Raw genomic sequence first — 17,003 nt, 5'->3', positions numbered from 1 at the left:
TATGTAAGTTTTGGATTTCGAATACGGTTGCAAGTTTCTGGATGTCAATTTTGGACAGTTGGAAATATCCTGAGTAGTCGTCGAAATTGTAAGTTGAAGAAAAGTTTCATAAGTTAACTTCTATTAAAGCTCTTCTCCGTTTGGCATCTGTGACACTTACAGACGTATTGAAACTTTTACAACACATTATGTTAATTTTAGTGTTTCGATAATATTTTTATTGTTTATATAACAAGTAAATCCATATAATTCAGAGCAGAGTATAAGTTAACTTCTAGTAACGAGAACATGTATAGCAATGTCTTTAATGTACCTTGATACCACATAAGTGCAAAATCACTTGTGCAATAATCGGGGCGCGGTGGCTCAGTGGTAGAGCGTTCACCTCCGGTGCTTGGGGTCCCTGGTTCGATCCCAGCTCGCGCCGTGTGGACTTTGTTGTGGACAAACACCGTGCTCGTGGGTTTTCTCTGGGTTATCCCGTTTCCTCCCACTTTCTTCATTCCATTTCACTCATTATCATCGTCTCCTTTAGCCTAAGACATAACCATGGGACGTTAAATTTAAGGATTTCATTTCATTTTTTTTCACTTGTGCAATATTGCATACGTGATATCACATATAAGTAAGATACCAATGTACTGAATATTTAATGATAAATTATACAACTTCTTCATATTTAACCTCGATGTTTATTGCAGCATAGAAATGGTTAATGATTGGGATATGTATTGTGTTGTTTTCGATTAAAAGTGTAGTATTTAAGTCAGCAAGAACACAATTTACGGATATGATTAAATATCTGTTTCATAGGAATGTGTTACGTATTGTAATAAGTAAATTTACTAATGAAATTCAAAAATATATCAATCAGAAATCAATATGCTATAATTATTTGTAATTTGTTTATTCCAGCAAGTGAATACTACTAATACAAGTATTACTCTGAACAATTTAGAAACAGGGGCTCTATACAACATATTTGTGGTTTCTCGCAATGCGCATGGAACTTCTTTGCCCTCATCACTGCTGAAGATCAACGTCACGAATACAGGTAATTTCATGAGAAATCAGGTAAATTAACCAAATAAAGTGTACTTTTTGACTTATAGCATTATACATAAGTCCATGAAACATCGAAAATCATGCTTTACGTAAACTACACAACAAAAGTTAATGATAGTCATACCCAAATGAACCTATTTTGGAATCGACCAGTGTAGTTGCACTGGTTTGCTATTACATTAAACAAGGAGCATAGTCAACCGGAGAAAGCCTTCTTGTCCCTAAATATTCTACTAAAATCGTGATTCTTGCATTAGTGCAGAAACAGTTTCGAGCATCGTTCCTCAGCATCATCCACCATTATTTGCGTAACTACCCCAAGAACTAATATGTCGTGTAGTTTGAGTGTACTGCACTCCTCGTTTCAGAGCATCATGATCAAGTTAAGAACATGGATAGCTTTAGACAAGTGTACGTTCAGTTCTTGCACACCATTAGGTATGCACATACAAAAAGCAACGTCTTTTATTCTAGCAATGTGGCAAATTCTCCGTAAGCGAATGAAAATTAAATCCTACAAACTATAGTTTCTCGATACTCTTGTCGCTGATTGCAATAAAACACGTCTTCAGCCCGAAAATGTATGAAGTTGACGGATTCTTTGACCCTCTTAGCTGCTATGACGAAGCTGTCTTTCATGTGAATATGATTAAACAGTTGAAAGTGTATATCACTGAGGAGCAATAATTCTCAATCAATGACAGTGCATGTTCGGAACTCTCCGAAAGTATATAACGTTTAGCGTAACTTCCAAGTCTAAGACAGACACTAAGTCTAATGGTGCTCGGATTTTTGCTTGTAGAGCCCAACAGCATAGAGTTAAATATTTATGATGGAGAACTAGATATGTCAAAATGCAATGAAAATTGGGCTGATTGCACTCATCGACAAGCCATTCGTCCCTTACATCGACAAGCCTTTCGTTAATACAACGAAGTTTAATGGTACTCAATACAAGTTTTCACCTGATAGTTCCAATATTGTCTCAACATTAAAATCAATAAGAACTCAATCTGCCCAATTTTGTATGAATGTGGAAGTTGATCCCTATCACGAATGCAAGAACGAGAACTGCAGGATTTCGAAAATAAAATGTTGATAAAAATATTTGGAGCGAAAGAAGCAAACATTCAAGTGAATTAAAACGCTATACAAGCTTTTATTTTACAAAAACTACAGGTCACCGAGTCTTTTTTAGGAATAGTAAAGTTAATACGTATAAGATAAGCATGAGACGTTGCTTGTATGGGAAATACGCACTAAGTCATTAAGTCCTATTCAAAAAGCCTAGAAGAAAGAGACTATTATCTGGACGAAAGAGAATGCTTCCGAACAATGTAGAATCTTTGAAGGATGGATGATAACAAACATACTACGTTGACTTTTCACAGGTTAAAATCTAATGGAAAAGTTTGTTTCTGTTACGATGAGCATTTGAGCTGTTTAAGCCAAAGCGTTCGTTATTCTTGTATAATTGAACGAACTCATAGTTATCGTTACTCTTTCTTTCTCATACAGTAATTAGCTCGTGTTACAACATTAGAATATCCTGCACGTCTCCTAATCATCTCTCTCTTGCAAGTTAATTATTGCAAATGATTATTCCTGTTCATTGAAACCGATAATCTTTCTAAGATAATAAAAAGTCATTTTTCTCCTCTTCTGCAAGAAAGGCTCAGCGAACAAACATTATTATTGGAACACTATTATCAGTGTATATATACCGTATATAGTTCTTTTTCTTTTTATTCTTTTTAATGTAAGAATATATGTTTATAAGAGAGGAAACGAGAAGTGTTTCTCTTTTATTTTATCATTGCAGGTTATATTATCATCTTAAAGCTCTGATAATAATTTACCCATACATATTGTACTTGGTTTTCCATTTTATGTTATTATGAAATTATTGTATCAATAAGTAAATACCTATTCAATTAGCAACCCTGCCATTCCTTGCCATTCCAACATTATGTCACAATCCCGACTGTCAAAAGAAGACAAATAAACAAAGAACTGTTCAATAAAATTTTCATTATAATAACACATATATTACTTACGTAAATGTAATTAAGTTGTTTTTCTTTTAATACGTAGTGTTATTATGAAAGTTATAGTTTATTATTTACACATATTTAGATACTTTCTATACCTTCGTGTGTAGACTGATGGTAGACGACGGAATACTAACATTCACGTTTTTCACACCTGTACTTGAGCGTGGTGGGTAGAGCTTAAGCCCGACCCGGCCCGCGGGCCGGTCTCGGGCCTGCAAAGCATACATCGCTTCGGATCCGGGCTGGTCTCGGAAGTAAATTTTGAAATATAAAACCATATTTCTCGGGCCTCTTCGGGCTTGACTTGTGAAAATACTGTACAACGATATTTATTCGATCGTTCTTTCTGGAGAACTTTTAAAGCACAACTGGAAAATTAAACCTCTAATTGCTGTAAATAAAAATACAATTTTGCGTTAGTTATTAAGTTTCTGTAATTCGAGCTAATTTGAAAGCTTCTAACTTTCCGTTACATTCCACAAAATATTTTTACCATAAAAGAATCCAAATTAAAACGCCATTTGTATGGACACTTACAGAATAAAATTGCGAAAGTTTACAATTATTAGATTTCTTTGACGATTTGCTTAACACGCAGCCAAAAACTAATGTGCATGTAGAAAGAAGTAGAATACTGCAGAACCGTATATTCCAGAACCTAACCGAACAGAAGTAGAAGTCGCTATAAAGAAATTAAAGAAACATAAATCTCCGGATGTATACGAAAGTCCGGCTGAGTTAATTTTAGCTGGAGGCGAAAAATTGTGGAAAAAGATACACAAACTTATTCTCCTTATCTGGATCAAGGAAGAATTGCCACAAGAGTGGAAAGAGTCAATCATTGTTGCAATTCACAAGAATGGCGACAAGACTGACTGTAATAATTATCGAGGCATTTTTCTTCTGTCAACATCCTATAAAATCCTTTTAAACACTCTATTGTCAAGATTGATCCCATATACCCTACGTAGATGAAATTATTGGAGATTATCAGTGCGTATTTAGATCAAATCGATCAAATATTTACCATTCGCCAAATACTCGAAAAGAAGTGGGGATTCAATATCTCGGTACATCAACTATTTATTGATTTTAGAAACGCTTACGACTTGGTTAGGAGAGAAACATTATACAACATTCTTACAGAATTGGAATGCCGGAAAGGCTAATTAGATTAATTAAGGTATGTTTAAATGAAGCCCAGAGTAAAGTCCGGGTAGGAAAATTTTTGTCCACGAGCTTTTACGTCGAGAATGGTTTGAAACAAGGAGATGCCTTGTCGCCATTATTATTCAACTTTGTCCTGGAAAACGCTATAAGGATAATCAAAGATAGCAGCCAGGGCCTAGAGTTGAACGGTGTTCACCAGGTTATGGCGTATGCTGATTTGTAAATTTAATAGGGGATGATAGGAGAATACAATAGAAAGAATTGCAGAGGTCTTATTAAACGCTTGCAAGGTCATGGGTTTAGAAGTAAATGCAGAGAAAACTGAATACATGGAAGTGCGTCGGGACCGTAATACAGCAAATTATGAATGCGTTAAAACATTAAATAGTACTTTTGATAATGTGGGTACTTTCAAATATCTAGGATCAATATTAACAGATGAAAATCATATTCACGAAAAAATTAAATGTCGACTAAAAGCAGAGAATTGGTGTTATTGTTCAGATCAAAATCTCCTGTCGTCGCGAATTTTGTAGAGGAATTTGAAGCTTAAAATATATAAAACCATCATCATGCCAAAAATCAAAAATCATGCCTGTTGTTCTGTACGGTTGAAAAACATGGTCGCTTACTCTGAGGAAAGAACATAGACTAAAAGTATTTGAGAACAAGATCCTGAGACGAATATGCGGGCCCAAGAGGAACGGGAATGGGGAATGGCGGAAACTTCATAACGAGAAACTGCATAATTTATACGGTTTGCCGAACACTGTTAGGGTAATCAAGTCTAGGAGGTTTAGGTGATCAGGGCATGTAGCTAGGATGAAAGAAAGTAGGAACACTTTCAGAGTATCAACTGGAAGACCAATCGGAAAACGACCATTAGGAAGACCTAGGCACAGATGGGAGGATAATATTAACACGCTGCTGTATATTACATGTCAATGCAATAGTATATATGATTCTATACTGAATCTTTTAACCTTGCGGAAACAACGTAATCCTGAACTAAATTACATTCCAGTAAGTATTATTATTTCTTCGAAGATAGTGCGAATGCAAAACCGCGAACTTTACTTTCGTATCCTAAGGCCAAACACACATTTGTTTTACACGGTCTTTTTATTAGCTGCACATACAATTAGAGGGAGAGCACATTGAACTTGTAACCGCTTCTTGGATGCATATTAACAACTGTCCTAACTTCGTACTGGCTAGCGATGTCCAATTCACATATGGTGTCAACATGTAATTTTCTCAATTTAGAAACTGTATGTATGATTCACGATGGTGGATTTCAAGACGGCGGCTTTCATTGTTCTGTGTTCTCCCCAATTTCTCCTTATCTTTATTACTCCTCTACGTTGTTCCTTTGGTTATATTTTGCAGTATATGACATTTATGCGAGGTGTTTCCACATTTTTGGACCACTCTGTATATATATATATATATATATATATATATAAACTGCGCGTATTGCAGCAGGGGTTCATCGAATTACTTTCACAGTAATTGCAATCGATTTAGAAAGACAATTACGTATAGAGCGGTAGACAGACGTCCGTCAACTTCCATTGTTTCGGAATAAACGACTTTTGACCGTTTTTCAGTTTCCGACCACTGTGTGGCGTTAGCTGTCGCAATTTTTTAGATGCGGAGTGTACATCCATTTTGATGTTTTCCGTTCTTGTTCATTTTTCAATATAGACATACTGATTTTGATTAAACTTTATTAATTTCAAAGATTATACTTTTTCCAGGTTCCTTTTTTCTTTTTCTATTGTAAGTCAGTGTTAATGGTATGTGATGTTTACGTATGATTCCCTAATGCGTAGGCCAACTTAGAAAATATATTTTATCAGGTATGTGTCGTAAGTTGACCCATTTAATGGGCAATTACTGTCCTATCTTTAGTTTAGATATTTATCTAAACTACCTAGGGTAACGAAAATGAGGCCGAATATAACAAACTTAAAAGAAATACAACCGACTTCAAGAACGCACTATAAAGCAGAAAATAAAAACAGAATTAAAACAATATTAATCGACTTCAACAAAACTGCTAAAAAGTAGATCATAACAACAAAAGTTTAAAAGCTGAAAGTAATTCGTTACCATTATATATTGAATGTGCCAAGCCAAACAAATTAATACCTAATATAAAATTGGTTTGAATGGTAATTTTACGAGGTATTAATTTGTTTGGCTTAGCATAAATTTCAAGACTTTTATTAATAATGACAATGAATTATTTTCAGCTTTTAAGCGATTATTATTATTATTATTATTATTATTATTATTATTATTATTATTATTATTATTATTATTATTATTATCTGCTTTCTAGCGTTGTTACTATTTTCTATTTTGCATGCCTTTGTTGAAATCGTTTTTTTTTTTTTTTTTTTTTTTTTTTTTTTAAAGTATTTGGTTGATGAGTGTACAACATGAATGAAGTTGCTGCGTCAGAATTAAATTTAAGTATGGCATTTCGATATTTTAAAATTTATTCTCACTATTCATTTCGCTTAAAGAGTTAATTAAATACCTGTTATTCAGACTTATAATTTTTAATATCTCGTAATTCATATTTTTTTTTTTTTTTTTTTTTGTTTATTTTTATAGAGGTCGAAGGAAAGGGAATTCCTGGAGTAACATCTCCTCCTCATTCTCTCGCTGTTTCTGGTCACAGTGCAACGTGGGTTACGATTACGTGGCAGCCACCAGAATTTACAAATCCTTCAGAGCAACTCTCATACAGGTAAATACAGGCGTATCAGGCTATAGCAAAAATAAGCAGAAATGAGGAAAAATAATGCATCAAACTGAAAATTAGTTTGCGCTCTTTGGATATTATTCAACTACTAGAAGTCTCAAAAATCTCAAGTGAAAAACATGCTATCTTTGAAAGTATGTCACAAAGTTGTTATTTCTTTGAGACCGAAAACATCAGATCTCAAAGAGATACATGCATATTGTTTGCGTCGATATACAAGTGTCTTAAGGCGGTCTCTAATCCTTGGAGCGTGCTGCGTTTCTCCATATCTAAAAGCATATAAAATTTGGCCATGATTATTTCAGGAACCACAGTACGTAGAACATTGCAATTTTGGTTAAGTGTTTCAATGATTAATCTCAAGAAAATGACTGAGCAGTTTTATAGATATCTCGTTTCATTTTGCAGTGGACTTTGATCATTTAAATTTGACAACCGCGCAATAACACTGGCTGCTGCTCGCACAAATTACAACAATGGAATTGTTTTTCTCTTTCCCCTTCCTCGCGTTGTTGTCTCCCTTCACGAAATGCTTATCAGAAGTTTTTTTTTCTTTACAGGTTATTGAAGTACTATATTATTCAGTCATTTTCTCCCTCGAATCTGAAAATACGTTGAGGCACATATAATGTAACTTTTCTTACAGCACAAGCACTAAGAGTCAATAATGGAAAAAGAACAAAACTGTCTCCTTACTAATTTTCACATTCATTTTAAAATTCAAAACGTAAAATATTTTTAATATTCAGAAGTATATTGAAATAAGATAGTACTGAAGCAAACTACTTTTTAAACAGTAAAAGCAAGTCAAGTACTGTATGTATTCAATCTGAGCACAGTAGGATACAATATTATTGGGTCTGAATTCAGTTGTTCAATCACTAATTTCGTCTTGTACTGTCTGGTTCAAAAATATCTGGTCACTCTCCTAACTCTTTGACATCAATCAATCTTAGTCATGATGGAGTGAGTAACACAACGAAAATCTCTTTTGAACATTTGAGATCTTTCTTGAAGCTATAGCATCATAATTTCATACATACGGTTCATTAAATATGGCTTTCGAATGACTAGTGGGCAGCGGCACAAATCTGCCTTCAACATTGGGTGGGGGACAAGTAAAACCGTTTCCATTTTTTTAAGCGATGCTCAAAATATTTGTGAAGTGTGAAAACAATCATGTGGAGGATCAGGGAGCAGAGTTGTCTTCAACATTGGGGGGCGGGCAGATTGGAGGCTTATTTTGGGGGGACATCAATTTCATCTCACTTTCCTTTGTAGCAATCGGATACAAATCATCATAGTTTTTCCCAAAAAAAAGAACATATTTCAAATCGGATTATTGGGGGCACAGTCCCCCCAGTTCTAAGATTGGAGAGACATGTCCCTCCTCACACCCCCGGGATTTGCGCCAGTGCAAGTGGTTGGCCAGTCTTTTCAAGTGACAATACACTGAGAAAAAATCCTTTATCTGGACAGCGGTATATTGCACAAATATACGGAATCCATATGGTTACTACAGACATCTATACAGAGCACACATTATCCATATGCTACACATGTACTGCCTTTTCCTCAGCTTATATGTTACATTATATCACTGCAAAATGTCTGACATCTAATAGTGTTCTGTATATTACTATGTATACGTATGTTATATACTTTCATCTGTATATGAGATCCCTACTTCCTATATGCAGTTCTTTCTTTCAAACGGAAGATACGTATAGATAGAACACCTGCCAAAAGTATTATAAAACATGTTTGCTTCAGTATGTTATATAATATAGTTTTACTTTAAGTCCAAAAAACTACGCATGTAACCTACGTTTTTACGTACTTCACCTACGTTACCTTTTCTCTGTGTAGGAGTGAAGAAAGTTCTGATCGCGGCACACAGTGAATTCCAAATTTCAACTGAGTTCTACATTCCACGACCTTACATGTCAAATACGTTATTTTTTAATTCAACCCATCAGCTAATCCAAATTTATGTAGACTACACCATTCAGTGAACCAAATCCAGATTTTAAACTTTGTGTTTTTTACGAGATTCTCTCTCTCTCTCTCTCTCTCTCTCTCTCTCTCTCTCTATATATATATATATATATATATATATATATATATATATATATATATATATATATATATATATATATATTACTAACTCTATGGTTAGTTATAATGTTCCTCCCACCTCAGAACTAAGGGTAGTTTATTGAGGAAAGACAATCGAAAACAGCGATTTTCTCAGGAACTGATCTACTTGTGTGTTTTCCATAATGACTATGATCACGGGACTTATATCTTTATAATGTTGTAATGTTAGAAGGTGCGTCCGCTTCTCCACACGATAATTCTTGAACGAAGGCGAATTTTTGCAGTAAACAGCTAGAGCCATTATATAGGTTGAGTTCGTCAATGGAGATGATCCACCAACTAGAAGTGGTAGAAATCAACCATTTCCAATTTTAATGTTGCTCACTATAGAGCAAAAACTGTAATAGATAGTTAGAAGCAGTTCCTTCCAATCGAGAGTCATGAATACATTCATCTCCATCCCTAACTTTTTACTAAAACCGGGAGTAATAAAAATCCACTACAACTTCTGGTTTTATTATTGATCTACATAATCAGAAACGATAAGAGAAAGCGAGAAACGATTTTGTTAGAATCGATTTAGCGTTCTAATTATAGGTGCCATCTTCTCTCTGAACCTTGTATTCAAACAGAAAGTAGCAGAAATCAACCACTTCCGGTTTTAACGTTGATCGCTACAGAGTAAAAACGGGCATAGATAGTAAGAGATGGTCGTCAATTCTGTAGTCAATTAACCGTCCCAAGAATGTATTCTCTACTCTGATCTCTCTACTAAACTGGAGGGGTGGAAATCTAATATCACTTCTGGTTTCAATATTAATTGACAAAATATCGCGTGATCCTCTTTAACGCCATTTCCAGAATTTATTTTTTTAATATAACATAGTTTATTTCTGTCAAAAAGTTCAGTGGAATTTGGATGAGTTTTAGTGATTTTCTTAGAAATGGTTCTCCTAATTTTATGAATAAATGCTACAGAAGTTGAATTTTTAGAATAAGTATAGTAGTTCATGCTTGACCCTGTAATGTGGCAGAACATTTTGTGAAGGATCCAGAAACAATATTACACTGCTGAGGTAAGTAGTGTTGTCACGAGACGAGAATGTTCCATTTCGTCTCGAAAACGAGGCAAGAAGTAATTTTTCAATTTGAGACGAGACGAGAAATCTTGTTTTCGAGACGAGAAGTCGAGATGAGACAAGGAGTTCCTTGAGTCTTGTGGGAAACAGTATTTCACCCACATATTAGATTTCAAACACGTTTTTAGTGTTATATGATGCATAGTATGATCCTTACAAAGTCTATTAGAATCTCAATAAATAAAATACGACGTCCATAGTAGCAATTTGGATAGTATATAGAATTTGTGACGTAGGACAACTAAGAAAGTATTTTTGGAATTTCGACAGGGAATGGTGTGAAACGGGTGGAAAGAATTTTCATAAAATGATCATATCTCCAATTAAGGCTAGAAAGTTGAAATTTTGGAATTTATATTTGTCATTTTAATTTGACACGTGTTTCAGTAGCAAAAGAGGAGAAAAAGATGTTAAAAGGGAAAATATGGGGATTGCAATTACTATAATAATATGTAGATGTCTTGGAATCTCTGAAGATTAGAAACATGGAATTTGGTATTTGAACTTTCCATTGAAAATAATTAGATACGTATTTCAGAGGGTCTTTTTTTGTTCATAATTGACCTTGAAGGGAAGAAGAGGGGCGAGAAGGAAAATGGATGGAAATTACAATTATTATTATTATATGTTCAATCCATTAAGGTTAAAGACTTGAAATTTGGTATTTGGACTTCATATTTAAAATAATTTCACACGTGTTTCAGCATTTATTGATATTTTAGTAAAAAAGATAAGAAAAGAGATGGAAAGCAAAATAGGAGGCGACGATTGCAGTTATTGTAAAGAAGTTATCTCAGAATCTCTAAATGTTAGAAACTGCAATTTGCTATTTCGACTTAACATTTAAAATAATTCGATAGATATTTAAACGTTATTTTTATATATGGTCTAGAAAGGAAGAAAAATTGGTGGGGATCACAATTATTATAACAAGATGTTCATATCTCAGGATCCTGAGAGGGTAGAGATATGAAACCTGGTTCTGAAACTGAAATTTGGTGTGCCTGGAGGTTTATAAAGTGCGAGGCCATAGGCCGAGCAAACTAGAGGTTTGGGTACTTGAACTGTAATTCGTTGTATCTTAGGATCTCAGATCACAGATATGAAACCTGGTATTGGAATTTTATGTACTGCACACACGATTGTGTATGTTCATAACGTTCTCCCTTTTACGAAAATGTGTTCGTACACCTTCATCTCTGAAGTAAATGTATAAGTGAAATGCTTATACCAATTCAGTTTACATGCATTATTATTAATAATAAGTGTAATAATTCACATTTAGTGTAAATCCAGAAAATACATACAAATAATTACAAAATTTGCGAGTCACATCTGAGAGAGCTGTCTTGTTCCGACTAAATTTCAGTATCAGGGTTTTCAACCGATCCTATTTTACCCATGTTCCACCTATTCCGTTACTCGATTTGTGACTCGGAAAAATGATATGGATAACAAATATCTAATTTTGACAATAAACACAAATATTCCCAGGGGTGTGGTGGGTAAGTGGCAGAGCGCTCACCTCTAGTGTGCAGGCTTCCTGGTTCGATTCAAGACCATGTAAGTTTGTGGTGGGCAACATTGTATCCGTGTTTTCTTTGTATTCTCCCATTTCCTCCCACATTCTCATTCCACTAATTCTTTCAGATTATTCATTTTCATTAATCAACCGCCTCCTTTAGCCTAAAGGGCATAACGTGGGACGTGTGTAACAAAACTTGTCCGCGCACTCTAAATTATAACGAACACAATCGTTTAGAATAGTAAATAATAATAAAAAGAAACAAGTCAAGAGTATGGCTCATTCTTCGGTGGATTAGAAACAGCACAGAAGGCGACAGAATGTTTCTAAAACAAATTGTTAGTATTTCAAACTCATGCCTCTCCGTAACACACAGTAAAGAAAGACTAAACAAAATTCAATTGAGTTGTTTTATGAAAGAAATACATTTCTTTCAGTCGATTGTTTTAGCAGCCGCACTTGTGGATCCAAAACCTACAGCTATACCTAGTGTGGGTGAATTCTCCAGCATAAAACATAAAACAAAAAGTGTTCATATGTATATTATAAAAACCGACTGCTCCATCCTCTGTAAAGAGCGAGAGTAAACCGAGTGGCTCGAGCGGGCGGTGATATAAATATACGCAGAACTTTGACACGTTTCTTGAGTAAAGATGAACGTGACAAAAGATAGGAGAAAAAAGCTCGGGCTAGCAGCAACGAGTCTCATTGCATGATTGTCACATTTAATCGATCAAAATCAACTGCATAAGGAAACGGGATATCTATAAAACTGACTACTCATTTTCTTGAGATTTGCCATTGAAATACTTATCCAAAATTACGTTTTACGTACAATAGTTCCAGAAATAATCATGACCAAATTTTAAATGCTTTTAGATAGGGAGAAAGCTCGCTCCAAGAGTTAGAAACCTTGGCTTAATTGACCTGCTTTATAACATCTTGGGCCAAGAATATGCTTAATGTGCACTGAAAAGTATACCTGTATAACTAAATAAAGGTATTCTAATCATTCGATCAAAACATATAGCTATAAGCATGTGATCAGAATTCACTTACAGATGTAGCGTAACCAACTTATCTGTTTATTTTTGTCTACAGATTCCGAAGTGATTTTATAAATTGTTATTGGTAACTAAAGTACTGAGTCATAGCGGACACTCCTAGCTCCCGCAGTGCTTGGAATATATAATTGTATCTTTATTTTGTAATACATGTACAAAACCTCGTATGATATACCAAGACCTTCTATGTTCTTATTGTGTTAACAATGAAACTTCCAAGTATACATTTATCAATATAGATTTTTAGTTTGAAACATCTTTCGTAAAGTCTGTTTACTTTAAAGTATCTTGGGAATCAAGAAATTTAATAATTCTGAAACATTGTTTTAAATAATTTCAAATATTTGTTTACTTTTTCCTTGTGTGTATATTACTTTGACTTCAAAATTCAATTTTCAACAGAGGCCAAATCCTCTATCCATGAACATTTAGACTAAAATATCTGTTTGACATAAACATTTAGCCATTTTTAAGCAAGAGCTTTCATTGTCATTCAAAATGAAGCTCACCTTACAGCTCCTGAATGCAGTGTCAATGGAATTAAGTTCTTAACAGAAACGATCGAAACTTTCCCGATCAAGATTACGTAAAAAAGAATTCCTTGAATCCCAGATTGATAGAAATTAAAGAAAGGAAATGCGTGAATTACGATCTCAGTCAGAGAAAAGTCTGACTCCAAACTACCTTGATTGAGGTGGTGTGTGTAATCCTTTACGGTTCCAACGCGACATTTAGCTACGGCTAGCAATTTAAGTTATGTTGGTGTGTGTTTTCATTTATCTACTACTTTTTTTTCATTGTGATTATACAACTTACTTTTTACCGAGTTTATCCTCGGAGTATTTCTTGTACCCTCTATGGGATTTATGCCTTAATACGCTCTTATAATTAGTATTTCACAGTTTTGTACTGTTCATTTTTATGCCAGCTATTAATATACGTCTTATTAGTTTCGATCACAACAAGGCCCTTCTTCAACAGTTTTTCAGCATTCAATATGTCACGAAATTTGTTTTCAAGAACTCATTGTTTCGTTTTTGGAGTTTATAACTAATTATGATGTTTAAGTTAATTGTGAGCACTCAGCGATCCTGATTAAAAAATATCTTCGTTAAGATAAAGCAATATCTACTCTGGGTGGAAAGTCAATCGTCCCTTTATCCAGGTTATATGATTATTTTGTTATATGCGCATTTAGTTTTTTTTTGTAGAAAAGTGACAAAGCGGAGTTTTATGCAACAGTGCTCCCCATTGTGCTCTCTCCTGTGTCACTTTGTTCTATTATACCAGGGGTTTATAACGCCATCACTGATCCAAGCTTTGCTCTGATTCCTACTCCTCATGTCACGCTTCAAAAGAATGTTTGCGAGACATGCAGTTGAGAGACGCATTTATAGTATCCAGTCACCCCATGTTTTCACCTAAGTAACAGCACTTTCTAAAAGTTGAATTGAGAAAATATTTATTACATCAAGTTCATGCGCTACAGTAGTGATGCGGTGACTTTATCTGTCAGCAATCATAGTGAATTTTAAACTGTCTTTTGCGATTTTTCTTACGTATGGCCCGTTTTATTGAGAAACTAATAATACTGTTATGTCACCAGAGGGCACGATGAAGGAATTTTTGCACAACTTTTTGTTTTGGCAATTCACGCAAAAGTGTTATTCATCCTTGGTTTCGTGGCGAGATGATCTTTTTAAACCCAAGGTGATCAGTTTTATGCAAAGGCATGAAAATATGATCAGGCAAAATAACCATTTATTACATGAAATTCTTGATAGCGCGTTATGCAATTCATGGAAGCATCTTCTTTAGCATCTTTTCCAACATTAATCACCATAAATGTCAATTGAAACATAGAATCTCACTCATCTCTCGGCTCCTTATTCGTTGCTGATTTTTAACATTGTTTTCCGAAATATACCATTTCGTTCTATCATGCAGATTACTTATTTTGGCCACATCACTCCACTCATATTGTTCTCTTAGCTCGAGAAGATGGTTCGATCACCACTGACGCTTTCCATATGTTAAAGAAATTTCCATGGTATTATACGGAGTTTACTCAGGCACGTCTCATGGATTATATACCTAGTATACGCTTCCAATTTTTTTTATCAATTTTTACTTAAGATTTATCTGAGCATGGTGTATTTGAGCTTTCGAAACCCCTGACAAGATGCTCCGTCGCGCGAGAGGACCTAGATATCTGATGCAGTATTATAAACAGTACTGGTCTTATATTAAAAACTGTGTCACCCGTTTTAATTTATATTTGGAAGGATCGTACATTGTGAATACACGGCGGTATTAGTGTTGATACTGGAAGATGCTCACCATACTGTTAAGAATTATCGACCGATTTATTTACTTTCTACAAACATTAAATTATTTATAAAAGTTCTCACAGTGCGTCTGAAACCCATCATACGTTAATATTGTAGTCCTTTTCGGGAAATACTTCATAGTACATAAAATATCAGGCAAACTATCTGTTCTTTGCGTATTTTAATTATCTCCATCAGCAGGCGGAAGCTTTAGATAATACATATATAGGAAAGCCTATGACAATTTAGATAACTTTTTCTTGCTACGGGTTCTTGAATTTTGCTGAGTAATAACCAACCTGTATACTTGTGCATCTTTTAAATTTCAGATAAATTAACACTTGTCTTGGTGTAATGTGCTGAATCGAGGTCTTCGACAAGGGTGTGCATTATCTACAATATTATTTGCACTTGCGTTGAACCCGTTACTCTGGGAAATAGTAAATTAACGGGCACCTCGTCCTACACGTGTCAAGAGCTTTACTGTCTTTACTTTCGCGGATGACATTACGATCGCAGGTGGTGACTCGATGGAAATTTTAATTGTATTTCCAGCCCTACAACAATATGCGTTATGTTCAATACTTACTTATAAGCCACAAAAATAAAACAAAACTGATGTACTTTAATGGATTTCCTGCTTACAACCTCTTTGCCATGACAATGCAACATGTCTTCTCCCTTGAGATATTAGATATCTTGTTCACATTGAACCCGATTCTGCAATACGATGAAACTTTGTCCTCAATGGTGACGTGGATTCGTAATGTGCACTTTCATCGTCTCTGTTTGATACCTGAAGTCCAATTTATCAATGTGTACGTTGCCACAAAACTGAGGTACTAGACAATGATGGCATTCCCTTTGCGGAAACTATATGCTAGAAAAATGGAGTCATTATTTTGTCGGGTCGCAGTGGGTCATTCTGGGTGGTGGGTTGCAGTGGGCCACGGTGGGTGGTCGGTCGCAGTGAGTCATGGTGGGTGGTCGGTCGCAGTGGATTACGGTGGGTGGTGAGTCGCGGTGAGTCGCGATGGGTGGTGGGTCACAGTGGGTCACATGCTGCTGACCCACGACTACTGACCCACTCAGAAAACTTGACCTAATTGACCCACCGACCCACTCCATTTCTGTCTCATACAGTAAGATTAGCCAAATGTCAAGAAATAACTCCGGAGAAAGAGAGCTCTGTCCAACTCCAAAATGGGCTGATTGTACATCATTGGTTCCAATAATGTAGATTGCATCTCAACTTTAATCTAAAGCTGGTGGGGCTGGGACTTCTGGTTTTCTCCTTCTTCTGGTTTCAAGGAGTTCCAAGACCATAGGTTCGACTCTGCTGGGTTATGCTTACATGGTGGATTTGGTACCTTGCGATGCCTGGACGCCTAAAGAGGTATGATGCGTGGTTTAAAACGCTCCAGCGCCAAGATTGGAGATATTGATAGACTCCCACTAGCTAGGGGAGTACCCTCCACTAGAATACAGCCGATAACTTCAAGATTAGCATATGTTTTGATCTGATAAGAAAGACAAATTTCATTCTACATGTCCGAGAGGAAGTGATATTATGGTTTAAGATGATGCAAGATCCCTGAGCTTAATGAAGCTAGAGATGAGCTAGAGATGAGTTTAAACATTTATAATAAATGAACACATAATAAGTTAATGGAAATGAAGTGGACCACTCGGGTGGCGATAGGACACACCTCACAGGTCTCGTACAACAAAGGAGGGGAGTTCAAACGTATCCCGCTATCACCAGTTACATAAAAAGGAG

At 35.3% G+C, this 17,003-nt stretch overlaps 1 protein-coding gene across 5 annotated transcripts in view; it reads left to right on the top strand.

Annotated features, from left to right (window-relative positions):
* Window positions 1-17,003, top strand: part of LOC145662786 (Ig-like and fibronectin type-III domain-containing protein 2) — a 1,216,055-nt gene that overhangs the window by 1,002,736 nt on the left and 196,316 nt on the right. For all 5 annotated transcript variants that reach the window (XM_081728668.1, XM_081728663.1, XM_081728665.1 and 2 more), the window contains 2 exons: window positions 916-1,054; window positions 6,915-7,050. In XM_081728668.1, coding sequence (XP_081584794.1) covers window positions 916-1,054; window positions 6,915-7,050 — 275 coding nt within the window. The remainder of the gene's footprint in view (window positions 1-915; window positions 1,055-6,914; window positions 7,051-17,003) is intronic.

Source organism: Thermobia domestica, chromosome 10 (genome assembly GCF_964235325.1).
Source record: "Thermobia domestica chromosome 10, izTheDome1.hap1.1, whole genome shotgun sequence".
NCBI classification, from domain to species: Eukaryota; Metazoa; Arthropoda; class Insecta; order Zygentoma; family Lepismatidae; genus Thermobia; species Thermobia domestica.
The sequence above is the reverse complement of the archived record's forward strand: the minus strand, read 5'-3'. Positions and strand labels throughout refer to the sequence as shown.